The sequence below is a fragment of the Anomaloglossus baeobatrachus genome, chromosome 2 (genome assembly GCF_048569485.1).
Source record: "Anomaloglossus baeobatrachus isolate aAnoBae1 chromosome 2, aAnoBae1.hap1, whole genome shotgun sequence".
Lineage (NCBI taxonomy): Eukaryota > Metazoa > Chordata > Amphibia > Anura > Aromobatidae > Anomaloglossus > Anomaloglossus baeobatrachus.
Window position 1 is genome coordinate 800,217,758 of NC_134354.1, and position 27,184 is coordinate 800,244,941.

The window sequence follows — 27,184 nt, forward strand, 5'->3', positions numbered from 1 at the left end:
TGTCCTTCATGTTTCCTGTTTTCCCAGGATGCTTTTCAACGTGTTGCTGTAATGGAATCACCACAATGGCCAAGGAGGACGCGACTTCCCCCGCTGCCCCCACACCTCACCGCCACTCCCCCCGGTACGTGATGTCATCGGGAGGCTCGGGCTGTGCAGCGACTTGTGGTCACATTATACAGAATCTGGCAGTCATGGTAGCGACTGTCATCAGACATCCCCCTCCCCCCGCCGTGGGTCGCACTCGCTGTTATCTGCCTTGTAGAGTAGTGGTGCTGGATGTGAGTGGTGACATTTCTCTCTCACTTTGACAGGGCCTCAGGATGGTGGTGTCGGTTGTCCAGCCAGCAGGGAGCTGCGGCGTCTCCTCACCCAGGTGCAGCCGTCGTCCGCTCGTGGTGCTTCGGGTGACATGTCGGCCCTGGCCACGGCACTGGTCCAGTTTCTGTCCAGGTCTGACTGTAGCCGGTCCTGGTGGCTAGAGCTGCTGGATGTTCTCAGGCTCTTACGCCCATTCCGGGACGCTCTGGTGAGTGAACGTGGGCACCTCCTGCGATCTGTGGAGCAGCTGAACCGACAGTATGAACGACAGCGCCTCCTCCTGAGTGACCTGGATGTCCCGGGTGCATTGCGCACTGCCTTCCCGCCTGACACCTCAGCCTTGTACAGACTACCCCTCGATCTGGAGAAGCGGTACCCAACCAAGCAGTCCCCCATCTATGTACATGAACTGGCGCATTATGTGGGGGATGTCGGAGCCGAGCTGGCAGCTCTGGAGTCCATGTGGCAGTGTGGCCAGAAAGGTGTTGCCCGGGCCCTCCGCACAGACCTCCCGGTGATAGTACGCCATGACACGGAGCCCAGGACACATTCCAGGTGGGTATCGAAATTAATCCATAACATCAGTTGTTCAGACATTGTCCTCACCCCTCAAAAAGCCCTAGAAGAAATAGATCCCATATACAGACCCATTATTAGCCATATTTTCCTCACTACTAAAAACCGAATTGCAGCCAATTGGAAGAAAATCGACGTCCCCAATAGATCACAAATTGTTAAAACACTTGCCCTTCATGAAAAATATGAAAAACATTATGCTATTACAAATAATGTATTCACCCCATATTACAAACGATGGAATTCATGGATCCAATTCCGAGAAGGGATCACGTGAACAAATATACATCATAATATACACCACGTAGGGGTTGTGACGACATGGACACCCAATGCCTAGCATGGCTTAAAGTTTCTTAAGATTCAACCAGACGTATTGTTCTTCTGTGTTAATTCATGTTTACTAAACTATTTGGGACCAGACCCTCTGAGCATTCATTGTAATGTAGTTGTGTATTGCTAATCTAATGTAAATTACCTCAGTGACCATTGTCTAGTCTGTGCATTCCAGACCAAATGTAGATATCCTCAGTCTTTCTATCCACACCATTTAAATGAACATTATCCATGCAGCTTGAAATTCATCCAATAAGAGAAGCAATCTTGTACAACCAATCCGACAAGGGCACAGTTTATCCTAAGGGAAGGTTATGGCTATAAAAGGGATTTCTTTAAGTCACCAGTGGTTGATGGATGTGCATGATCCAGTCTAAGCTCTTAGGAGCTGGCTAGGGGATCAGGACAAAGATACCTTGTAGACTCAGTCTAGGGACTTTGGCTCCGACTACAGGATCACTTGGCTACATGGCTTCAACCTAGGGACTCCGGTTCCGATTGGAGACCATATCCACAGTCTAGGGATTTTGTCTCCGGCTGCCAGGATTATATCATATCATCATACCAGAGACTATTAAGGAGGAAACCCAGGTTGGGACAATCCAGTCACCTGGCTACAGACTTTGCAGACCTCAGCCAGCTTCCTAAATCTGGCGTTATTCCATTCTCGGTGGGTGCCTGCCAATAGCGGGGTGCTGCTGGATTGGATAAATAGCCCTGGAACCTCTGAGGCATGGACATTCTAAATTCCTGGTGAGCCAGCGGAAGGGTGAGACTCTGTTGCCTGTTACATTTGTGTGTTTTGCTGGTTATGTGTTATGTGCCGTGAATATTTTGGGGATCCGATAAAGTCTTAATATTGTGATTCCCTCACCCTGTGTTGTCTGAGTAGTGTTCCGCCCACGGTTAAGGAGGTCGTGCGTTCAGTTGGGATGAGCCCTGAGCCACGCTGTCTTTCTAAAGGCGGCTGGGCCAGCGGACAAGAGCACCCACTGAGCCCCGTGTCTCCACAAGTGAATCATATACATCATAATGTACACCACGTACGGGTATCATATACATCATAATTACTCTGTTTCTTCCTAGAAGCTGTGAATCCCAAGCGCTCTAATTATCAGTCCCTTAGATAAATGTATGCTTGTACTCCCACTTCTGGCATCAACAGATAGTTTTAACTCAGCCAGAAACGATGACTTGTAGAAAGACCAGGAGAAACGCTGTAGTTTTCTTCTAGAATCTTGTATTAAGTACAAAGTAAAGGCAGGTGAAAAGGAATAATCTGTACAGGGTTGTAGACATGTGTCTTCAGTAATGGTTCCTCTAGACTGAACTGAAGGAGAAGGGAGGAGCATTCTATAAAGAAGCCAACTAAGGGAGGAACATAGGGACAAACTTCATACAGTCTAAATCTACCTAGTAACAATAAGGAATTTCCTGATAGGAGGAAAAATATGCAATGCAAGAAATATATACAACAGGTTGTTCCCATTCATGGTACACAACACTCCCCGTCTGAAATCATCTGATTTAATGTCACGAAACCTGTAATGAGAAAGAGACAAACAAAAAATGCAACAGTAATACACTGAATTCAAGTCCATGCTTGATTGATGATGCATAGTCCTTGCGTAAAAATGTAAAAGTAGGAAAATGAATTCAAGTTCAACAAACCCATCTTCAGATTGGGGAAGCCACTAACATGTCAACTCTTCCTCCAACCCAATAACCAACGGTAAAGTTTTAGTCCAAAGGAAAAGTTCAAGGTTCAATTGGGTATGAACAGTTGTGTCTCAGTACAGCAAGGGTAAGAGAAGGTACGCTCCCCGCCGTGGCAGTGTCCAACAACAAAGTTAGTTCATGTAACGTCCTCCTTCGGTAAAAGTAGCACGAGTTCGGTGACTGGACGAAAGAAGATTCGGGTTGAACCGCCCTTTATCACCTTCACTTCTACCTTCCGGGTTTTTCCATCGTCGCTAAATACAGCCTTGGTGATGTGTCCCATTGGCCACTCGTTGCGATGAGCCTCTCTGTCTTTCAGCAAGACAATGTCTCCTACTTGCAGGTTAGGAGATGACTTCTGCCATTTGTGACTGCTTTGAAACTGATGCAAATACTCGGTCTTCCACCGATGCCAGAACACGTTGGACAGATGTTGTACTTGCTTCCATTGACGTCTGAAAATGTCCTTTTGATTGAAATCCCCGGGAGGGACTGAAACAGCTCCAATTTTCCGTGTGAGGAGTGTGGCTGGAGTGAGAAACATTGGATCGTCGGGGTTGGATGATACAGGAACCAGAGGTCTGTCGTTTATTATATTGGATACCTCTGTGAGGAAGGTCACCAACACTTCGTGGGTGAGAGGAAATTTGTGATTTAGTAGCATGGAATCAAGGATTCTTCGTGCGATTCCTATCACGCCAGGATCCACACCAGGATCCACCTATGTGTGACGAGTGTGGGGGATTGAACACCCAGGTACAGCCATTGCTAGCCAAGAAGTTGTTTAGCTTCAGTTCCTTACAAGCCCCTGTGAAATTAGTTCCACAGTCGGACAGGAATTGTTTGGCACGCTCTTTGTCGATGACACCAGGATGAGTCACGCACATGTGCCAGCCGTGGCATATTGAAGATTTGTAGAAACAGTTAGCGATGTGAATAAGACGAGCTACGGCTCGTACCGCAGATGACCAACTTGAGAAGCGCTCGAAGCGATGAGGTCTCAACTTCTATTTTGATGTCACTGAAGTGTAGCGAGCAGAGACGATTGGTCTAATTTCCTTGAGGGATTCTGGTTCCACCAGCTCGTACATGTTGCCGACATAGTTATCGCAGGTCTCCTTGTATAAGATACTTGGAGGTGTCAGCCACATGTTATCGCCGAGCTTGGACATAGCAATGAGTCTCATTCCTCGGTCAGCTGGGTTTTGTTTGGTGGGAATGTGATGCCACTGTTCAGCATGATCTCTATCGAGGATATTTTGCATGAAGTCGACAAAGTATTTCTCCATCTCTGGTTGTCTTTTCAAGGTGCGTTTTAGAGAGGAGAACCTTGCGGTTGCTTGCTGGAAGTTGTTTGGCAACCTTGGCCTTGGAGACCGAAAGGGTAATGGGGCTACCCAACTGTTAGAGTCATTTTGAGAGAACTCTTTATCCATAATCTTTATGAATTCCTTGTCTTCTCTTGTCGGTGCCAATTTTTTGTCTTCGTTTGTAGACTCCAACGCTGTTGACCCGAAGTCGTCATCCCAGAGGTGGTGTGCATCCGTGCAGTCTGACGGCTGCTGTCTCCACGTGGTGTCACTCAGCCTCTCTTTCACTCAGTAGTGACTCGGACATGGTTGAAAGTGAGTGTCGTGACCGTTTGGGAGGATGTGCGTCTTGTAGGAGGAGATCACGTCGGGACTCTTCATTCTGCCCATGCAGACCTTTCCTATGATCACCCAGCCTAAGTCGTAGCACTGAGCAAATGGCGCGTCGTGTGGCCCGTTGATTTGTTGGCGTACTTTGTGTAGCCGGAGGATGTCCCTTCCAAGCAGAATAAGGATCTTTGCACTATGATCGAGAGCTGGGATCTCGCTGGCGATAGTTCTCAGGTCAGGGTGGTGAAGAGCTGCCTCCGGTGTCGGAATCTCTTCCCGGTTAGCCGGTATCTGGTTGCACTCGATGAGTGTTGGTAGAGGTATCTCTATGGTATTTTCAAGAGATGTTACCATGAGACCACTAGCTCTTCTTCTGCAAGCTTCTGAGATGCCGCTGCAAGTACCAAGTGTGTAAGGGTAGGCATTTCCTTTTAAGCCGAACAAGTCGAAAAGTTCGGACCTGGTCAGTGACCTGTTGCTCTGGTCGTCCAGGATGCTGTACACCTTCACAGCCCTTTCTGGGTGACCTTTGGGATATACCTTTTACTAGGCATATGTTCGCACAAGAGTTGTCCCAGAGATCTTCTCTGCAGACTTCGGTGTACGAGGAGGATACTGTGATTTGGTTTGCAGCTTGGCCTGTACTCTCCCCGCCATGTCTTGTGGTAGGAGAAGGTGTAGGTGCAAGATCAGGCTGAGATGGGTGGAGCGCTTGTACGTGATCCGTGCTGTCACACTCCATGCACTTTAATTGTAACCTTACAATCCTTGGCAAGGTGTTCTGTAGAGGCAGAACACCTGAAATATACCCCAAACCTTTTCAAGAGTTCCTTTCGTTCTTGAAGGGGTTTCTTCCTGAAGCAAATGCACTTCTTGAGAGGGTGTGGCAGTTTGTGAATAGGTCACTGGCGGTTCGGATTTTCCGCCTTCCCGCCTTCATTGCCCTTGTCTGGTGCTGACGTTGGTGTAGGTGGTAGAACATCGTTTTTTTTGATTGATACTGGGCCCCTACATTTTCTGTCATTTTGATGAGTGCTCTCATACCTGTGAGCTGGTGAAGTGGAGTCAGTGGGTTCTCCACAGGTGCAGCTGGGGTCTGCCTTACGTTCCGCGATGCCATTGATGAACTCGCAGAAGTAGGAGAATGGAGGGAAGGAGACTTGGTGCTCTTTTTTTTTATAGTTTGTTCCTACAGTGGTCCACCTTTCCTGCACGTTGTAAGGTAACTTGGCGACTATGGGTTTCACCCCACGAGCGGTGTCCAGGTAGCTGAGGCCAGGTAGGTGTGCGTCTGTTTTGGCCAGCTGGAGCTCGGACAGCAGGTCGCTGAGTTTCTGGTACTTTGAAGCATCCTTGCCAGATATTTTGGGAAGGTCATATAGTTGTTTCAGCAATGCATCTTCAATTGCTTCAGGACTGCCAAAGCCTTTCTCTAGTCTGTCCCATGCGGTTGCGAGACCAGTTGTTGGGTCACTGATGTAGACGGATCTGAGTCTCTTGATTCTCTTGGTATACCGTGGCCCTAGCCACCTGATTAGCAAGTCCAGCTCTTCAGCAGCCGTAATGCCGAGGTCACGTGTTGCGGTTTTGAAGGCACACTTCCACCTTCTGTAGTTTTCGGGCTGGTCATCAAACTTTGTGAGACTGGTGTTGGTGAGTTCTCGGCAGATCATGTACCTCACAAAGTCGGACATATCTGATCTTTCCGACATTGGGGGCACATTTGCTGACTGCGTGGTGCTGGTTGCGTGGTTCGTAGCTTCTTGGTTCGGAAACATGGGAAAGTACGGAGTGGCGTAGGCGTTTAGACCAGCAACCGCCGGTTTGGTGTGTACAGTCTCTGTTGTATGCGGTGCCAGAGCTACACAATTGTTGGGAGTATAGCGCCTTGCCGGCATGTTAGGTTGCATGTAGACATGGGCATACAGTGGTTGCTGATGCGCAGGGTGTGGCTGTGTATTGGAATATGAAGCAGGTTCAGGCTTGAAAGTCTGAGGTGCATTGGACTGACCTAGAAGGCTGGAAGCTGTAGGTGGATCAGTGTCTTGAGGCTCTGGAGAAGTGTTAGCGCTGACGGGAATGTTGATGGTAGTTGGCGGTTCGTCAGCTTGGCTCAGCACGTAATCTTTTGTACGCTTAAGTGAGTCTTCTGTGTCGAGATCACACAAACTGGCGCTGCCTTCTTGGCTCCCACCCAGAGCTTGCTCAAAGACCTTTAGCCTTGCCATGGCCGCTACATGTTCACATTCCTTCTGTAAGGTTTCAATTTCTTCCTTTTTACGTGCAGATTCTGCTTTCATCTCTGCTTCTCTGCGTGCAGATTCTGCTTTCATCTCTGCTTCTCTCTGGGCGAAGATGGCTTGTACTTTTGTTTCTGCTTCAGAGCGCACCTTTATGAACTGCTCGTTGAGGTTTGAGTACCTTGATGAGCCTGATTTGAGTGAGTGCCTTGAGCTCTTAATGGACCTGGATTTGTAAAATGCCGCTCCTGACATTTGCGCCATTTTTGCTTCAGTCTCACTCATAATGTCGCGCACGGTTTGGTCTCGTTCAGCATTAAGCTGTTGGAAGTCCTGTAGTTGTTTTTGAGACTCAGACGTATTTGCTCTCAGCAGGGTAGAGGAATATTTTTTACAAATTTCTTTGTAAGGCCGGTATGTTGAGTATAGTTGTTCAAGGTCTCCCTCTGGGGGTAGCTCATGAGCACCGGGCGCAGATAAAACAGTCACTTGTTTTTGCACTCTTTGCCACAATCATAGTATCATAGTATCATAGTTTTTAAGGTTGAAGGGAGACTCTAAGTCCATCTAGTTCAACCCGTAGCCTAACATGTTGATCCAGAGGAAGGCAAAAAAAACCCAATGTGGCAAACAAGTTCCAATGGGGAAAAAATTTCCTTCCTGACTCCACATCCGGCAATCAGACTAGTTCCCTGGATCAACACCCTGTCATAAAATCTAATATACATAACTGGTAATATTAAATTTTTCAAGAAAGGCATCCAGGCTCTGCTTAATGTTAGTAGTGAATCACTCATTACAACATCATGCGGCAGAGAGTTCCATAGTCTCACTGCTCGTACAGTAAAGAATCCTCGTCTGTGATTATTATTAAATCTTCTTTCCTCAAGACGTAGCGGATGGCCCCGTGTTCCAGTCGCAGGCCTAGGTGTAAAAAGATCTTTGGAAAGGTCTCTGTACTGTCCCCTCATATATTTATACATTGTGATTAGATCCCCCCTAAGCCTTCGTTTTTCCAAACTAAATAACCCCAAGTTTAATAACCTGTCTTGGTATTGCAGCCCACCCAATCCTCTAATAATCTTGGTGGCTCTTCTCTGCAATAATGTTGTGCGGTTAACCAGTTCACTTCTGGCTGTTTCTAGGTTCTCTTTAACCATCCATGTTGGTTTGGTTAACCGCTTAGATCTTTCATGGTAATTTAAGTGTGAGTACATGTCTTTCTCTTGTTGCTCTAGGACAGGCAGTAAGAGGGTTCTATTTGCCTCCATCAAGAAGAGTGAATGCTGCTCTGCACTGGTTGTCAGGGAGATCAATACAATGTTGTAATCTGATCTGGGAGCAGCCTGTGTTTGCAGAATGTATTTGCAGAGTCTCTGGCTGCTGCTTACAATTAGCTTATGGGTGATTCTAGATTTATAGCTGCACACAGTTCTGATAACAGGTTAATACTTTCCATTGCACTTTGTCTGAAGCTGCTATAAAGTTTTATGCTGTGGCTTGTTATCAGCCCCTTGGGGTAATCCTTTCTCTGGATTGTATGCAGTATAGCACAACAGGTTCTTTACTGATGTATGTATACTAATCCCGGTCACAGCTAGTCCTTTTCACTATTCTGTCTCTTCCTAGAAGCTGTGAATCCCAAGTGCTCTAATTATCAGTCCCTTTATATAAATGTATGCTTGTACTCACACTTCCGGCATCAACAGATAGTTTTAACTCAGCCAGAAACAATGACTTGTAGAAAGACCAGGATAAACGCTGTAGTTTTCTTCTAGAATCTTGTATTAAGTACAAAGTAAAGGCAGGTGAAAAGGAATAATCTGTACAGGGTTGTAGACATGTGTCTTCAGCAATGGTTCTTCTAGACTGAACTGAAGGAGAAGGGAGGAACATTCTATAAAGAAGCCAACTAAGGGAGGAACATAGGGACAAACTTCATACAGTCTAAATCTACCTAGTAACAATAAAGGAATTTCCTGATAGGAAATTCCATCTGCAGGCTGTGTGCACCGGCGCCCCAGGTATTACCGCTGACTCCTTGTTAGCCGCTCACCCGGCGATTACTTTCAGGCTAGGTACAGGGCGTATCTGCGGTCACTGCCGCTTGCCTTTCCATCGCTCCCACCCACGGGCTTTTGTATACCAGGCGCCCTATGTATTATTTCTGACCTTTATTGGTAGCCGTACATTCCTAATAAGATTACTAATAGATTACCTGACACTGGGCGCAATTCAGGTTACTTTTGCTCTGCTTACCCACTGTACTTCCTCTTTGTACTGTTTTCATTTTTATAACTATATAATTCTGTGTCACATGGAAATGTAAAAATTCCCTTTTTAACACTTTGTTTCAATAAAATGTATTTTTAACTTTTTCACCTTTAAAACTCCTTTTTGTCCTCCATTTTTTCCTTAACAAGAACTGTACCTGTGTTCTTCCATTTCCTTACTATGTTCCTCACAGTGGAAACTGACAGTTTAACTCTCTGAGACAACTTTTTGTACCTTCCCCTGAACAACTATGCTGAATAATCTTTGTTTTCAGATCATTTGAGAGTTGTTTTGAGGAGCCCATGATGCCACTCTTCATAGGAGATTCAAATAGGAGAACAACTTGCAAGTGGCCACCTTAAATACCTTTCCTCATGATTGGATACACCTGCCTATGAAGTTCAAAGCTCAATGAGGTTACAAACCAATTTAGTGCTTTAGTAAGTCAGTAAAAAGTAGTTAGGAGTGTTCAAATCAAGAAATTGATAAGGGTGCCCATACTTTTGCACCTGTCAAATTTTGTTTAAATGCGGATTGCACATTTTCTGTTAGTACAATAAACCTCATTTCAATCCAGAAATATTACTCAGTCCATCAGTTATTAGATATATGACACTGAAATAGCAAAACCCCAAATTGTTATAAAGAAAAAAGGTTAACATTAATAGGGGTGCCCAAACTTTTTCATAAGACTGTATATACCGGTAGAGATAGCGTTGGGGTCACTACGGCTGTATATTAGGCTGCCTCTCCTCTACTGTGTAGCTGCGCTGGTTGAGCATGGTTGGCTGGCATTGTTCCCCACATATATACCAGCAGTGATAGCGTTGTGGTCACCACGGCTGTATATTAGGCTGCCTCTCCTCTACTGTGTAGCTGCGCTGGTTGAGCATGGTTGGCTGGCGTTGTTCCCCACATATATACCAGCAGTGATTAGCATTGTGGTCACCACGGCTGTATATTAGGCTGCCTCTCCTCTACTGTGTAGCTGCGCTGGTTGAGCATGGTTGGCTGGCGTTGTTCCCCACATATATACCAGCAGTGATTAGCATTGTGGTCACCACGGCTGTATATTAGGCTGCCTCTCCTCTACTGTGTAGCTGTGCTGGTTGAGCGTGGTTGGCTTCTGCCGTTCCTCACATATATACCGGCAGAGAAAGCGTTGGGGTCACCACGGCTGTATATTAGGCTTCCTCTACTGTGTAACTGCGCTGGTTGAGCGTGGTTGGCTTTTGCCGCTGTTCCCCATATACAGTGCCTACAAGTAGTATTCAACCCCCTGCAGATTTAGCAGGTTTACACATTCGGAAGTAACTTGGCATTGTGACATTTGGACTGTAGATCGGCCTGGAAGTGTGAAATGCACTGCAGCAAAAAAGAATGTTATTTCTTTTTTTATTTTTTTTTTTAAATTGTGAAAAGTTTATTCAGAGGTCATTTATTATTCAACCCCTCAAACCACCAGAATTCTGTTTGGTTCCCCTAAAGTATTAAGAAGTATTTCAGGCACAAAGAACAATGAGCTTCACATGTTTGGATTAATTGTCTCTTTTTCCAGCCTTTTCTGACTAATTAAGACCCTCCCCAAACTTGTGAACAGCACTCATACTTGGTCAACATGGGAAAGACAAATGAGCATTCCAAGGCCATCAGAGACAAGATCGTGGAGGGTCACAAGGCTGGCAAGGGGTACAAAACCCTTTCCAAGGAGTTGGGCCTACCTGTCTCCACTGTTGGGAGCATCATCCGGAAGTGGAAGGCTTATGGAACTACTGTTAGCCTTCCACGGCCTGGACAGCCTTTGAAAGTTTCCACCCGTGCCGAGACCAGGCTTGTCCGAAGAGTCAAGGCTAACCCAAGGACAACAAGTAAGGAGCTCCGGGAAGATCTCATGGCAGTGGGGACATTGGTTTCAGTCAATACCATAAGTAACGTACTCCACCGCAATGGTCTCTGTTGTGAATGTTAGTTATGTTTTGGCTGCTGGGAGGCTCCCTCTGGTGGCCAGGAATGGTTTGGACTTGGACCAGGTGTGTTGTGCAGTGGGTGTTTCCTTTGCTAACTCTCTGCTTATTTAAGTCCTGGTCTGATTGCAGGCTGTTGCCAGATGTCAGTTGTTCTTTGTATCTCCAGCCTGCTTAATCCTGCTCTACACCACATCTTCGCCAGATAAGTGCTTGCTCTTTATTTATTGTCTGGTTCTTTTGTTTATCTGGGTTTGTCATTTGCTGTGGTTATTTTCAGTTTATTCGCTTGCAGGGATTTTCCCCCTCAGTGGATTGTTGAGGAACTCCCTGCAGTTCTGTGTGGAGTATAGCTCCTTTGAGTCCATGTGTTTGTGGCTTGTTGACTTTGTTATAATTCTTGTTTTCTGTTCATTGGTATGACAAGGGCACCTGGTATAGGACGGAGTTCAGATCGAGTGATCTGAGGGCCTTTTTGTACTATCAGGAAGTTGGTATTTTGCAGGGTTTTTCTCTGGCCACCATCAGTCCCTTTCCTGTCCTTTCCTATTTTAGTCAGCGGGGGCCTCACCTTTTGCTAATCCTGTCATCTATCTGTGTATTGTGTTTTTCCTATATCACCGCAGTCTTTCAATGTGGGGGGCTAGCTATTCTTGTCTATTTTATGAGGCAGAGAGTTATTCATCTTTCCTACCTTTAGGATAGTTAGTTCTCCGGCTGGGTTCGCGGTGCACAGGATGTTAGTTCACCCCTCGGCTACTTCTAGTTGTGATGGTTAGTAAGGGGATGGCGGCCAGATTAGTTGCCAATGCTCTTGTCACCTTTTACCAATGATTTGTGGTGGTCTTCCATGGTTCTGGATCATAACAGGTCTCCGTTCCAGACGAGCCCGTAAGGTACCTTTACTTTCAAAGCGTCATGTCAAGGCTCGTCTACAGTTTGCTCATGATCACTTGGAGGACTCTGAGACAGACTGGTTCAAGGTTCTCTGGTCTGATGAGACCAAGATCGAGATCTTTGGTGCCAACCACACACGTGACGTTTGAAGACTGGATGGCACTGCATACGACCCCAAGAATACCATCCCTACAGTCAAGCATGGTGGTGGCAGCATCATGCTGTGGGGCTGTTTCTCAGCCAAGGGGCCTGGCCATCTGGTCCGCATCCATGGGAAGATGGATAGCACGGCCTACCTGGAGATTTTGGTCAAGAACCTCCGCTCCTCCATCAAGGATCTTAAGATGGGTCGTCATTTCATCTTCCAACAAGATAACGACCCAAAGCACACAGCCAAGAAAACCAAGGCCTGGTTCAAGAGGGAAAAAATCAAGGTGTTGCAGTGGCCTAGTCAGTCTCCTGACCTTAACCCAATTGAAAACTTGTGGAAGGAGCTCAAGATTAAAGTCCACATGAGACACCCAAAGAACCTAGATAACTTGGAGAAGATCTGCATGGAGGAGTGGGCCAAGATAACTCCAGAGACCTGTGCTGGCCTGAACAGGTCTTATAAAAGACGATTATTAGCTGTAATTGCAAACAAGGGTTATTCCACAAAATATTAAACCTAGGGGTTGAATAATAATTGACCCACACTTTTATGTTGAAAACTTATTAAAATTTAACTGAGCAACATAACTTGTTGGTTTGTAATATTTATGCATCTGTTAATAAATCCTGCTCTTGTTTGAAGTTTGCAGGCCCTAACTTATTTGCATCTTATCAAACCTGCTAAATCTGCAGGGGGTTGAATACTACTTGTAGGCACTGTACTGTATATACTGACAGCGATAGCGTTGAGGTCACCACCACTATCTATTAGGCATCTTTCACACGTCCGTGAAAAACCACGCACGTTTTTCACGGACGTGTCAGTGGTGCGTTTTGCCCTCCGTGAGCCGTGTGTATAGCACACATGTGTTCTCCGTGTGTTATCCGTGATAACACACGGAGAATGGGAACTTTATACTCACCTGTCCCTGGCGTCGCTGTCCGTGGTGCTGAACTTCGGTCTCCAGCCATGCCAACTCCCCGCTGCTGCTGCTTCCGGCCGCAGTGAAGTGAATATGCAATGAGCATCATGAGTGGCGGTCGGCAGCAAGTGACAGCAGCGGCAGAGACAGGAGGGCTGGAGAAGGTGAGTAAAGGTTTTGTTTTCTTTTTCTCAAACACGTGTGTTTTCTCCGGCGCGTGTCACACGGAACACCTCCGTGTGGTCCGTTTGCGTTCGTGTGATGCTGAGGGAAAAACGGACATGTTGACTTGTGGAGCACACGGATACACATATGTTCCACACGTACACGCGATCCATGGCCGAACACACACGTGAGCGCAGACCCATTGATTTTAATGGGTCTACGTGTTCCCGTGTCTCCGGTACGTGAGGAAACGTACCAAACACGTGCCAAAGACACGGACGTGTGAAAGAGGCATTAGGCTGCCTCTCCTCCACTGTGAAAAACAGGAGAAAAATGATCAAAAAACCCAATTACTGCAATTTTTATTTTATTAAATATTGTAGACAAGAATTTCGTAGAGGTGCTCAAGCAAACTAGACAAACAAGTCTGGGCCCAGCTCACCCTTATTATAATAATAAATCAGTGACCCAATGTAGTGTAGATTATATTGCAGCACCCACGGGGCAAGGGGTTAACTTTACTTGTCCCTGGGCCTGGTGATGTCAGGTCTGGGGATGTCACAGGGTGGCCCTTTCGCCCGGTTTCGTGGCCCCGAGGTGTACAACAAAGGAAGGGGTGGTGATGGATGATGGTGGAGATTGATTTTGTGACGCCACCTGCGGTGCGCGGCCAGGGAATTAGCTTCCGCTGTTGCCGCTGTCCTCCGGGGCGGATGGTAGTAGCAGCTGAGGTATTTCTGCTCCCCACAGGTAGAGCGGGCCCCAGGAAGGATGATGGTGGAGGTTGATTTTGTGATGCCACCTGCGGTATGTGGTCAGGGGATTAGCTGTATCTCGGCTGCTGTACGGGTATCACAGGTTTACCTGAGTTTAGTCAAAATGTCCTTTGCTACTCTTTTTTTATCAGTCTCCGGCCAGGACTTGCCTACTCGACGGGCTTCCCCGGTCAGTTGGCCAATAAGGACGCTGGCTTTCTGGTCCTCCGTCATAGGGTACACCCGGAATAAACTGTACAGTCTCTGCTTGAAGTTAGCCAGGGTATATGCCTCCCCGGAAAACTGGGGTAGCCACATTGCTCCTGGGAGGTATGGCATGGTAAACTGCAGCACCCGAGCTGGGGTCAATGCTGCAGCAACAGGGACAGAGACCAAACAGACTCCCTGGACATGTCTCTGCATGGGTTTCCTGCTGGTTTCCGGCAGCGGGGCTCTCCTTTCACGTGCTTTTCAGGCTCCGCCCACGAAAGCACGCACCCTCGTTTCCCACTCTGCGCGAGTAATGGCGACTGTCCTTTTTCAAGGGTACAGTTTAACACCGTTCGTTAAGGCGCACAGTACCTGGTTGTTGCCAGACGCTAGCCTGTTTGTGATGCCAAATTGTAACACCCATAGGGCAAGGAGTTAACTTTACTCGTCACCGGGCCTGGTGATGTCAGGTCTGGGGATATCACAGGGTGGCCCTTTTGCCCGGTTTCGTGGCCCTGAGGTGTATAAAAAAAGGAGGGGGTTGTGATGGTGGAGGTTGATTTTGTGACGCCACCTGGGGTATGCAGCCAGGGAATTAGCTTCCGATGCTGTCGCTGTCCTCCGGGGTGGATGGTAGTAGCAGCTGAGGTGTTTCTTCTCCCACAGGTGGTTCGGGCCCCGGGAAGGATGATGAGGGAAGTAGTAATGGCGGGTGCCGAAGTGTGGGGCGGCGGCACCAGGAATCCCAGACGGACACAGTCTCTGCGGGTTCCAGGTTTTTTACTCACAGTTCTTTAGCTAACCTGGTTGCAGCTTCTGAAGCATCGGCCACTGCTGTGATGGGCCCCAGTCGATCCTGAGCAATTTGAGGTCACCGCAGGTGTTCCCACTGTGAGTCCTTTCTGGTCGGGTCCCTCCAATCCCGATGTATGTGGAATATGGAATGGGCTGCGGGAATTTCCTGCACTCTCCGCAGACCCTGGAATCCCGTGTAGCTGTGGAGAACCCGGGCTGAGCTGTCTGCTCCAAGCCACGGGTCCTATGGCGGTCCCAGAAGTGTGAGGTAGAAGAAAGTGGGCCGGAGTCCCAGTGTGCATCTCACCCCAAGCTGTGCCCGGGGCTAACTGACTATGTGTAAAGATGCTTCTTCCCTGTACCCAAGTGAAGCCAGTCACCAGGAAAGTCCCATTCTTCGTGATGGCTGTGGAAACACGGGGCTCAGTGGGTGCTCTCGTCCACTAAAACCCGCCGCCTTTAGAAAGACAGCGAGGCTCAGGGCTCATCCCAACTGAACGCCGGCCTCCTTAACCGTGGGCGTAACATAATTGGGGTGATGTTGACTTTACCATGGACTTGGATGGGACAATATTTATAGATGTGATTTTGTATATCTTTTAATTGGAATATTTAGGCATTGTCTTTCTGTACGTGCTTTTCATTTTCTATTAATATATTGGTCATGGGTATAATTTTCCGTGGACATGCATATTTTGCTATAATTGTCAGAAATGATCTATAGAAATATACAATTATTTTGATGTGCGGGCGGGTATTGGACATGGATATATAATCTTATATTTCTGAGGTTTCCTTGTGATATTATTAGGGAGATTTTTGTCCTAGAGCTCGCTTCTTATGTGATGAAGCCGGTGGTGATGTGGTGGTTGAGCAGGGGAAGCTCTTGTGCTGGACACCACTTCATGCTTCTAAATGTGATGTTTTGTACTATGCACGTGTACGCGCGCACGCTAATGGTTGTCCAATGCCTGCCGGCTCGCTGTATCTGTCTGGTCTGCTGCTTCCGGGTCACATGACCTGGGATCAGCTGACCGGAACCAGTTGTGCGTCGGACATTTGCCATGACGACGTGCGCGTCATAAGAAGTGCTATATTTTGATTGGAGGTTGGGGGTATTTAAACTCCCTTCCATGTCCCAATAACCACGCGCCCGACAAAGGTAATCCTATTACCGAAACATACGTCAGACTGCCAGTGTCTGGACCCAGCTTACCACGCTGCCACCATTGTTTATCTTTGTAAGTTTACTTGAAACTGTTAACTTATTAATTTACCTTCTATGGTTTATACAATGGGTTAAGTGCAGCTTTCAATCCCCACTTTAACTCTAACTGGGATCGTGTTTTTGATATACGGTGACCTCGTGATGTAACCCTGGTGACACTGGCGGGCTGAGCTCATATCTGGATGCGATGGTGTCTGGACTCAGTCTTCCATGTTGTCACCATTGTTAATTTTGAAAGTCAATCTGTGAATTGTAAACTCATTTATTGATATATATTTTTAATGGAATGGGTTTAGTACAGGGTTTTTGATTCTTAAAATTATTTTTAGGACTGTGTATTTGTAATCTATATAGTGACCTTGTGATATTGTGGCGCCCCTGAGAATTCAGTCGCCAAAGGGTACTGCATCTCCTTTAAGATGTAGTACTCATCCCGGGTAAGGAGAGGTTAATCGCTGGCGATTCTCACATTCACACACCACAGTCAGGTGCCCTCCCACCGGGGGAATGGCCTCAGGTAGATAGGGGGGTGGCCATTGTGACGACATGGACTCTCATGGGTTAAAGTTTCTTAACATTCAGCCAGACTATTGTTCTTATGTGTGCTAAGTCATGTTTGCTTAGCTATTGCTCTCCAGACTTTTCCAGTAATCATTGTATTGTAGTTTTGTATTGATAATGTAATTACCTTAGTAGCCATTGTCTAGTTGGTGACTTGCTGACTCCATGTAGATATACTCAGTCTTTCTATGCACATCATTTAAATGAACATTATCCATGCAGCTTGAAATTCATCCAATGGGTGAAGCAATCTTGCCCAACCAATCAATGAGGACGCAGTGTATCCTAAGGGAAGGTTATGGCTATAAAAGGGACTTCTTTAAGCCACCAGGGTTGATCAAGGTTGTTGGATGCTGATGGATCCAGTCTAAGCTCTTTGGAGCTGACTAGAGGATCAGGATATCTTATGGCTTCAATCTAGGGGCTCCGGTTCCGGTTGGAGACCATATCCACAGCCTAGGGATTTCGACTCCGGCAGCCAGGATTGTAACCTCAAACCAGGACTACCTAAGGAGGACACTCAGGTTGGGACAGTTCAGTCACCTGTTACAGACTTTGCAGACCTCAGACAGCTTCCTAAATCTGGCATTATTCCTTTCTCGGTGGGTGCCCGCCAAAAGCGGGGTGCTGCTGGATTGGAGTAAGCGGCCCTGGAAGCTCTGAGGCATGGACATTCTAAATCCCTGGTGAGCCAGCGGAAGGGTGAGACTCTGTTGCCTGTTACATTTGTGTGTTTTGCTGGTTATGTGCCGTTAATTGTTTGGGGATCCAATAAAGTCTAATTATTGTGGTTCCCTCACCCTGTGTTGTCTGAGTAGTGTTACGCCCACGGTTAAGGAGGCCGGCGTTCAGTTGGGATGAGCCCTGAGCCACGCTGACTTTCTATAGGCGGCGGGTTTTAGTGGACGAGAGCACCCACTGAGCCCCGTATCTCCACAGATTTTGTTCCTTTCAACAGGGAATCCTCCATGAGCACCACTCTCACTTTCTTCTCCATAACAGCATTTTCCTTTCTCCATCCACCTTACAAAGTTATCCTTCTCTTGATGTACCTGATCATCGCCTACGTTAGTGCCTTGTTCCTGAGCAGTATGGGTGCTGACTGCCCCCCAGTCCTGTTCTTTCTCTGGGTCACATGCTTCCATTCCTGTTTCTTCAGGACACAATTTTCTTGTGTCCAGTCAGTCTCGGGCCAGATGTAGATTCTCATGTGCGGTCAGTCTCAGTGTATGTGCGCACACTGCGTTCTGTCAGGTGCAGAAAAAAATGCCCTCTGAGACTGTAAACCCTGAGAGTGACAAAAAAAAAATGCATCCAAAACGCATGCATTTTGGATGCATTTTTGACAGTGTGGTCCCACTTGGCTCTGCTACATCCCCATAAGGCATGGCTGGCTGCGAGACAGAGCCGCGCGATCAGAATGAACTCGGATGAACTTCACCTGACTTCATTGTCATTGTCTGTGTGTCGCAGCCTGATTTGCGGTCACCGGTGAAGGACTCACCAGTGACTGCAAATACCCTGAGTGACTGAAGTGAGCCATGCAATCAGTGGTGCCGTCACTCAGGTTACCCACGGGCAGCTTGAGTCCGCCACCTGATAGCTGCGACCGCAGGTAACCTGAGTGATGCCACCGCTGACAGCGCAACTCATTTCAGTTGGTCTATGGAGCTCACAGTGAGCGGCGGTGTTCTGCGGACGCTCCTGTCAGCTTTCGATGTAGCAGGGCTGAAAGTGTCGTGGGACATCGTGTGGATTACGCCGGATCTGGAGGGGTATTTGGGGATTTTAATAAAGTAGTGAGAAAGGGTGTTTTTTTTTTTTTTTATTTGTCTTTTTTATTTCAAATAAAGGATTTTTCGGTGTTTGTGTTTTATTTACTTTCACTACAGTTTAGTGATGGGGGTGTCTCATAGACACCTTCCATCACTAAGCTAGGACTTAGTGGCAGCTATGGGCTGCCATTAACTCCTTATTACCCCGATTGCCAACGCACCAAGACAATCAGGATGAGCCGGGTAGAGTCCCGGGAATGTTGCATCTAATGGATGCGGCATTTTCGAGCGGCTGCTGCCTGATATTTTTAGGCTGGGGGGCTCCCCATAACGTGGTGCTCCCCATCCTGAGAATTCCAGCCTTCAGCCCTGTGGCTTTACTTTGGCTGGTATGAAAATTGGGGTGACCGCACACAATTTGTTTATTTTAACTGCAAGATTTTGACCCGCCCACCAGCGGCTGTGATTGGTTGAAGTGAGACAGCTGTCACTCTGCATGGGTGCTCGCGGGAATGCAACCAATCACAGCCGCCGGTGGGCGGAGGAAGCAGTGAATACAAGATGGAATAATGAGCTGCCGGCATTTTCAAAAGCAGGAGAATCTGCGGGAGCAGTGTGTCAACGGTCAGTCTCAGGCTGGGTCTGAGCAGATTCTTGTGTCCAGTCAGTCTCAGGCCAGGTCTGTGCAGATTCTTGTAACTATAAATGCATACAGTTGCACTCTGAAAAAAGCCAAAAATGTACAAGAGAAAATATGGCACTGCATTACTGCAAAAGAGAGAGATATTTAGTTTATGTATTGGCCAATGCATGTAAGCCCGGAAACCAACGGCAAGGTATATCTCTGTAATCCGGGAACCTAACTTAAATGATACTATCTAGGTTAAAAACATCCGTATCTGGGCAAAATGCCACTATTTGGACTACAAACCTCCATGTATGGGCAGATTCTTGTGTCTGGTCAGTCTCAGGCTGGGTCTGCGCAGATTCTTGTGTCCGGTCAGTCTCAGGCTGGGTCTGTGCAGATTCTTGTGTCCGGTCAGTCTCAGGCTGGGTCTGCGCAGATTCTTGTGTCCGGTCAGTCTCAGGCTGGGTCTGTGCAGATTCTTGTGTCTGGTCAGTCTCAGGCTGGGTCTGTGCAGATTCTTGTGTCCAGTCAGTCTCAGGCTGAGTCTCTGTAGATTCTTGTGTCCGGTCAGTCTCAGGCTGGGTCTGTGCACATTCTTGTGTCTGGTCAGTCTCAGGCTGAGTCTGTGCACATTCTTGTGTCTGGTCAGTCTTGGGCTGGGTCTGTGCAGATTCTTGTGTCTGGTCAGTCTTGGGCTGGGTCTGTGCAGATTCTTGTGTCCGGTCAGTCTCAGGCTGGGTCTGTGCAGATTCTTGTGTCCGGTCAGTCTCAGGCTGGGTCTGTGCAGATTCTTGTGTCCGGTCAGTCTCAGGCTGGGTCTGTGCAGATTCTTGTGTCCGGTCAGTCTTGGGCTGGGTCTGTGCAGATTCTTGTGTCTGGTCAGTCTCAGGCTGGGTCTGTGCAGAGTCTTATGTCTGGTCAGTCTCAGGCTGGGTCTGTGCAGATTCTTGTGTCTGGTCAGTCTCAGGCTGGGTCTGTGCAGATTCTTGTGTCTGGTCAGTCTCAGGCTGGGTCTGTGCAGATTCTTGTGCCCGGTCAGTCTCAGGCTGGGTCTGTGCAGATTCTTGTGTCCGGTCAGTCTCAGGCTGGGTCTGTGCAGATTCTTGTGTCCGGTCAGTCTTGGGCTGGGTCTGTGCAGATTCTTGTGTCTGGTCAGTCTCAGGCTGGGTCTGTGCAGAGTCTTATGTCTGGTCAGTCTCAGGCTGGGTCTGTGCAGATTCTTGTGTCTGGTCAGTCTCAGGCTGGGTCTGTGCAGATTCTTGTGTCTGGTCAGTCTCAGGCTGGGTCTGTGCAGATTCTTGTGCCCGGTCAGTCTCAGGCTGGGTCTGTGCAGATTCTTGTGTCTGGTCAGTCTCAGGCTGAGTCTCTGTAGATTCTTGTGTCTGGTCAGTCTCAGGCTGGGTCTGTGCAGATTCTTGTGTCCGGTCAGTCTCAGGCTGGGTCTGTGCAGATTCTTGTGTCTGGTCAGTCTCAGGCTGGGTCTGTGCAGATTCTTGTGCCCGGTCAGTCTCAGGCTGGGTCTGTGCAGATTCTTGTGTCCGGTCAGTCTCAGGCTGAGTCTGTGCATTTTCTTGTGTCTGGTCAGTCTCAGGCTGGGTCTGTGCAGATTCTTGTGCCCGGTCAGTCTCAGGCTGGGTCTGTGCAGATTCTTGTGTCCGGTCAGTCTTGGGCTGGGTCTGTGCACATTCTTGTGTCCGGTCAGTCTCAGGCTGGGTCTGTGCAGATTCTTGTGCCCGGTCAGTCTCAGGCTGGGTCTGTGCAGATTCTTGTGTCTGGTCAGTCTTGGGCTGGGTCTGTGCAGATTCTTGTGTCCGGTCAGTCTCAGGCTGAGTCTGTGCAGATTCTTGTGTCTGGTCAGTCTCAGGCTGGGTCTGTGCAGATTCTTGTGTCCGGTCAGTCTCAGGCTGGGTCTGTGCAGATTCTTGTGTCCGGTCAGTCTCAGGCTGGGTCTGTGCAGATTCTTGTGTCCGGTCAGTCTTGGGCTGGGTCTGTGCAGATTCTTGTGTCTGGTCAGTCTCAGGCTGGGTCTGTGCAGAGTCTTATGTCTGGTCAGTCTCAGGCTGGGTCTGTGCAGATTCTTGTGTCTGGTCAGTCTCAGGCTGGGTCTGTGCAGATTCTTGTGTCTGGTCAGTCTCAGGCTGGGTCTGTGCAGATTCTTGTGTCCGGTCAGTCTCAGGCTGGGTCTGTGCAGATTCTTGTGCCCGGTCAGTCTCAGGCTGGGTCTGTGCAGATTCTTGTGTCCGGTCAGTCTCAGGCTGAGTCTGTGCATTTTCTTGTGTCTGGTCAGTCTCAGGCTGGGTCTGTGCAGATTCTTGTGTCTGGTCAGTCTCAGGCTGGGTCTGTGCAGATTCTTGTGTCTGGTCAGTCTCAGGCTGGGTCTGTGCAGATTCTTGTGTCCGGTCAGTCTCAGGCTGGGTCTGTGCAGATTCTTGTGCCCGGTCAGTCTCAGGCTGGGTCTGTGCAGATTCTTGTGTCCGGTCAGTCTCAGGCTGAGTCTGTGCATTTTCTTGTGTCTGGTCAGTCTCAGGCTGGGTCTGTGCAGATTCTTGTGTCTGGTCAGTCTCAGGCTGGGTCTGTGCAGATTCTTGTGTCCGGTCAGTCTCAGGCTGGGTCTGTGCAGAGTCTTATGTCTGGTCAGTCTCAGGCTGGGTCTGTGCAGATTCTTGTGTCTGGTCAGTCTCAGGCTGGGTCTGTGCAGATTCTTGTGTCTGGTCAGTCTCAGGCTGGGTCTGTGCAGATTCTTGTGTCCGGTCAGTCTCAGGCTGGGTCTGTGCAGATTCTTGTGCCCGGTCAGTCTCAGGCTGGGTCTGTGCAGATTCTTGTGTCCGGTCAGTCTCAGGCTGAGTCTGTGCATTTTCTTGTGTCTGGTCAGTCTCAGGCTGGGTCTGTGCAGATTCTTGTGCCCGGTCAGTCTCAGGCTGGGTCTGTGCAGATTCTTGTGTCCGGTCAGTCTCGGGCTGGGTCTGTGCACATTCTTGTGTCCGGTCAGTCTTGGGCTGGGTCTGTGCAGATTCTTGTGTTCGGTCAGTCTCGGGCTGGGTCTGTGCAGATTCTTGTGTCCGGTCAGTCTCAGGCTGGGTCTGTGCACATTCTTGTGTCTGGTCAGTCTCAGACTGGGTCTGTGCAGATTCTTATGTCTGGTCAGTCTCAGGCTGGGTCTGTGCAGATTCTTGTGTCTGGTCAGTCTCAGGCTGGGTCTGTGCAGATTCTTATGTCTGGTCAGTCTCAGGCTGGGTCTGTGCAGATTCTTGTGTCTGGTCAGTCTCAGGCTGGGTCTGTGCAGATTCTTGTGTCTGGTCAGTCTCAGGCTGGGTCTGTGCAGATTCTTATGTCTGGTCAATCTCTGTTAAAAATATATCCCTTAAATATATTTTTCTTCAAATACGTGATAAGGCGCATGAAAGACAAACTTCAAAAAATATGAAAAAAATGTATTTTATATCTAATAAAATGGTTGCCAAATTATAAAGTTACAGAAAAGGAAAAAATAGTAATTATTTTTTTTAGCTTACGTAAAGAGTTCAATAATAGTCCATATCTTTCAAAATCAATAGAAATCTTCATTCATCTTTCCTTAGTTCCTGAACAGACGCAAGGGTGATATGTGTGGAGACACGGGGCTCAGTGGGCGCTCTCGTCCACCAAAACCCGCCGCCTTTAGAAAGACAGCATGGCTCAGGGCTCATCCCAACTGAACGCTGGCCTCCTTAACCGTGGGCGTAACACTACTCAGACAACACAGGGTGAGGGAACCACAATAATTAGACTTTATTGGATCCCCAAACAATTAACGGCACATAACACATAACCAGCAAAACACACAAATGTAACCGGCAACAGAGTCTCACCCTTCCGCTGGCTCACCAGGGATTAGAATGTACATGCCTCACAGGTTCCAAGCTGTCTGAGGTCTGCAAAGTCTGTAACAGGTGACTGAACTGTCCCAACCTGAGTGTCCTCCTTAGGTAGTCCTGGTTTGATGATAAAATCCTGGCAGCCGGAGTCGAAATCCCTAGGCTGTGGATATGGTCTCCAACCGGGTCCGGAGTCCCTAGATTGAAGCCATAAGATATCCTGATCCTCTAGTCAGCTCCAAAGAGCTTAGACTGGATCCATCAGCATCCATCAACAGCCCCTGGTGGCTTAAAGAAGTCCTTTTTATAGCCACAACCTTCCACTTGGATACACTGCGTCCTCATCGATTGGTTGGACAAGATTGCTTCTCCCATTGGAGGAATTTCAAGCTGCATGGATAATGTTCATTTAAATGATGTGCATAGAAAGACTGAGGGTGTACATGTAAACTGGGAGTCACCGACTAGACAATGGCTACTAAGGTAATTACATTATCAATACACAACTACAATACAATGGTTACTGGAAATGTCTGGAGAAACAATACTGTCACGAACCACCGGGGGGGTCACTCAGAAATCCCCCGCGCTGGCTACCAGTACGTCACAATCGGGGGGTAACAAGTGGGGGTCACCCCTCCTTTATACCTCCCGACCGACAGACAGAGCACGTGACGCGCTCTCTAGCGCCCCTCTTATAGTCAGGCCAATTATGGAATTGCCCGACAATAAGCAAGGAGGCCGCTATACTACTTATGCCGATTATTGAAGGGTCCCCGGTGAGAGTAGGGTATATATTCCCCCGACCTCCGCGGGCGGAATATATAAAACCTCCCCGAATCTCACTGGCCTCCCCACAATAATCCTTGGCACAACTCGCTGCCACCAACCGATTTACGGTAACTATTAGCCGAACACACAGACGTGGGATTCAAGATCGAGATAACAGAACAGCCCAAGATTAATTATATAATTTAATCAGCCTAAAGCACACTAGAACTACAATATATACAATAGGAGATCTACAGAATATACATATGTCAGAGTACAGTTACAGATAAAGCATGGTTTACAAACAGGCATACACAGTTCCAGCAGTTACCTTGTGCGTCTGGCCACAGGGGGGCGCTGTAGACCAGGTTTCTAGGATCCTTCCCACAGATGTTTCCTACACGTGACCCCCAGCGAAAGAACACTGGAAAATGGCCGAAGTAGGGTTATCAACCTGGGCAAATCCAGGTCCCCTCCTACCTTAGTGACCTCAGAGGGAGCACTGCTCCACCCCTGGCTGGAGTTATGGACAATATCCACAACAGGTGATATGGCCATAACTTGGCCTGGGAGCGTCGTAGGCAGACGCCAACACTCTCATTGTGACAGTTATGAATTTAGCTACAGAACGAGAGGACTCATGACTTGTCTACTAGTTCCCCATTGGCTGATATCACGCCTGGGGTACTTCCCAAGCTCCCGCTCCCATAAAAAAGGTGTGCCAGCATCGTCCGCATGCGCAAACACCATTTTTATGGTTGCCACATTTATCGGAAATATGGCTTGTGAGATATGAACCATATTTTACTGGAGTCGTCCTGTCTGGATACTTCCATAGCCTTGCTAATTAGATAGCAGCCCCTACCACAGGGTCACGGCAGGGAGTCATCCTGTGTCCATTGTTCCCACATCATCTAATCTCCATATCACAGGAGATGGCCATGGAGGTGTAAGTGGAACACAGACCAGTTCCTTTGACACCTATCTGCTAAACAAACCGTTTATCCCTGTGGTAAATTTTCTGCTTGAAGAAGTTGTGTGAAGGAAAGGGGGGGTGACACCAGGAGAGGGCTTCCTGACATAACTTGAATATCATGATTTATCGTCATATCTCCGGATTTACCTCACACCTCCCCCCTTTTGAGGGCGCTAGGGGGCAGCACACTCCGGTGTTCCCCCGTGCGCCCGTCCGCGGCCTCTCCTTGTCGGGACAGCCCGTCTGCGTTACCGTGGTCACGGCCCCTTTTGTGTCGAATGGTGAAGTTGTATTGCGGGAGCGCCAGGCTCCATCGCAACAATCTGCCATTCGTCCCGGAGACCGTGTGTAACCAGCTGAGGGGATTGTGGTCCGTCTCCACGATGAAGTGGCGCCCGTATAGATAGGGTTGCAGACGCTGCAGGGCCCACACTATGGCCAGGCACTCCTTTTCCATCGTGGAATAGGCCACTTCCCTTGGCAACAGCTTCCTGCTCAGGTACAAGACTGGGTGCTCTTGGCTCGCAGAGTCCACCTGGCTGAGCACCGCACCGAGGCCGAAGTCACTGGCGTCAGTCTGTACTACAAACGGCCGCGTGAAGTCGGCTGCCTGTAGCACGGGCGGGCTGGACAGGGCGTCCTTTAGGGCCCGGAAGGCTGTCTCGCAGTCCATTGTCCAATCGACTGCAGAGGGCAGCTTCTTCTTGGTGAGGTCCGTCAAGGGCTTTGCCAGGCTACTATAGCATGGAACAAACCTCCTATAGTACCCAGCGGTCCCCAAGAAGGACATCACCTGCTTCTTGGTCCTGGGGGTGGGCCAGGACGCGATGGCCTCCACTTTCTCAGGCTCGGGCTTCAGTGTTCTCCCGCCTACCCGGTGACCGAGGTACTGGACCTCGCTCATGGCCAGCTGACACTTTCCCGGCTTGATGGTCAAACCTGCCTGGTGGATCCGCCTGAGCACCTGTGCTAGATGCTCTAGGTGATCTTCCCAGGTGGGACTGAAGACGGCAATGTCATCCAGGTACGCGGCCGCGTACCCTTCAAGTCCCTTGAGCAGGGTGTTGACCATCCGCTGGAAAGTGGCAGGGGCATTCCTCATCCCGAATGGCATCACCGTGGACTCGTACAGTCCAAATGGGGTAATAAAGGCAGAGCGTTCCCTGGCCTTGCGAGTCAGGGGGATCTGCCAATATCCCCGGCTCAGATCCATGATGGTCAGGTACTGAGTCCCGGCCAACTGATCGAGCAGGTCATCGATGCGTGGCATTGGGTACGCATCGGCGACTGTGACAGCATTGAGCCCCCTGTAGTCCACGCAGAACCGAGTGGTTCGGTCCTTCTTAGGGACGAGAACTACAGGCGAGGCCCAAGCGCTGTTGGATGCCTGGATCACCCCCAGCTTCAGCATCTCGTCAATCTCCTGGCGCATGTGTTGCTGCACCTCCAGGGAAACCCGATATGCTGAACGCCGGATCGGGGGATGATCCCCAGTGTCCACGTGATGGACAGCCAAGTCAGTCCTTCCGGGCTGGTTGGTAAACAACCCCCGGAAGGGGTGTAGGGTGGCCCACAGCTGGGACCGTTGGTCCTCCAAGAGCTGGTGGCCAACCTCCACATCCTCAATGGATCCGCCTGCCCTAACCTGGGCTAGCATATCCAAGAGGGTTTCCGCTTCTCCCTCCTCGGGCAGGTTGCACACGGGGAGCGCACATGCCTCCCGCTCATGATGTGCCTTCATCATGTTCACATGGAAGGGCTTCCGCCTTCCACGGGCAGGGTCCAGGGTGACCAGGTACGTCACAGGGTTGAGCTGCTGGTACACGAGGTATGGGCCTTCCCAGGCTGCCTGAAGCTTGTCCTGTGGTACGGGGACCAGTACCCACACCTTTTGACCCACTTGATAGGTCCTCTCACAAGCGTTCTGGTCGTACCAACGCTTCTGATCGGCCTGGGCTTGAGCCATATTGTCGTGTACCAGTTGCGTCAAGGCCTGCATTTTGTCCCGGAAGCGCACGACATACTCGATAACCGACACTCCAGGGGTGGCCAAATCCCCTTCCCAAGCCTCTTTCACCAGAGCCAGGGGGCCCCGCACACGTCGCCCGTACAGGAGCTCAAACGGTGAGAATCCTGTTGAGGCCTGTGGAACCTCCCGGTAAGCAAATAACAGGTGTGGGAGATACCGCTCCCAGTCACGCCCATGGGAGTCGACCAACATCTTAAGCATCTGCTTTAAGGTGCCATTAAACCGCTCGCACAGGCCATTAGTCTGTGGATGGTACGGGCTGGCCACCAGATGTCGCACCTGGACTTGCTTACAGAGGGCCTCCATCAGCTGGGACATGAATTGGGTCCCCCGGTCAGTGAGCATTTCCTGGGGAAAACCCACTCGGGAGAAAATCTCCAGCAAGGCGGTGGCCACC

The 27,184-nt window shown here is 48.9% G+C and overlaps 1 protein-coding gene across 1 annotated transcript in view; it reads left to right on the forward strand.

Moving 5' to 3' along the window:
* Nucleotides 1–412: 412 nt before the first annotated feature.
* DNHD1 (dynein heavy chain domain 1) overlaps nt 413–27,184 on the forward strand; it is a 355,748-nt gene continuing 328,976 nt past the window's right edge. The window contains exon 1 of the mRNA XM_075334063.1: nt 413–876. Coding sequence (XP_075190178.1) covers nt 413–876 — 464 coding nt within the window. The remainder of the gene's footprint in view (nt 877–27,184) is intronic.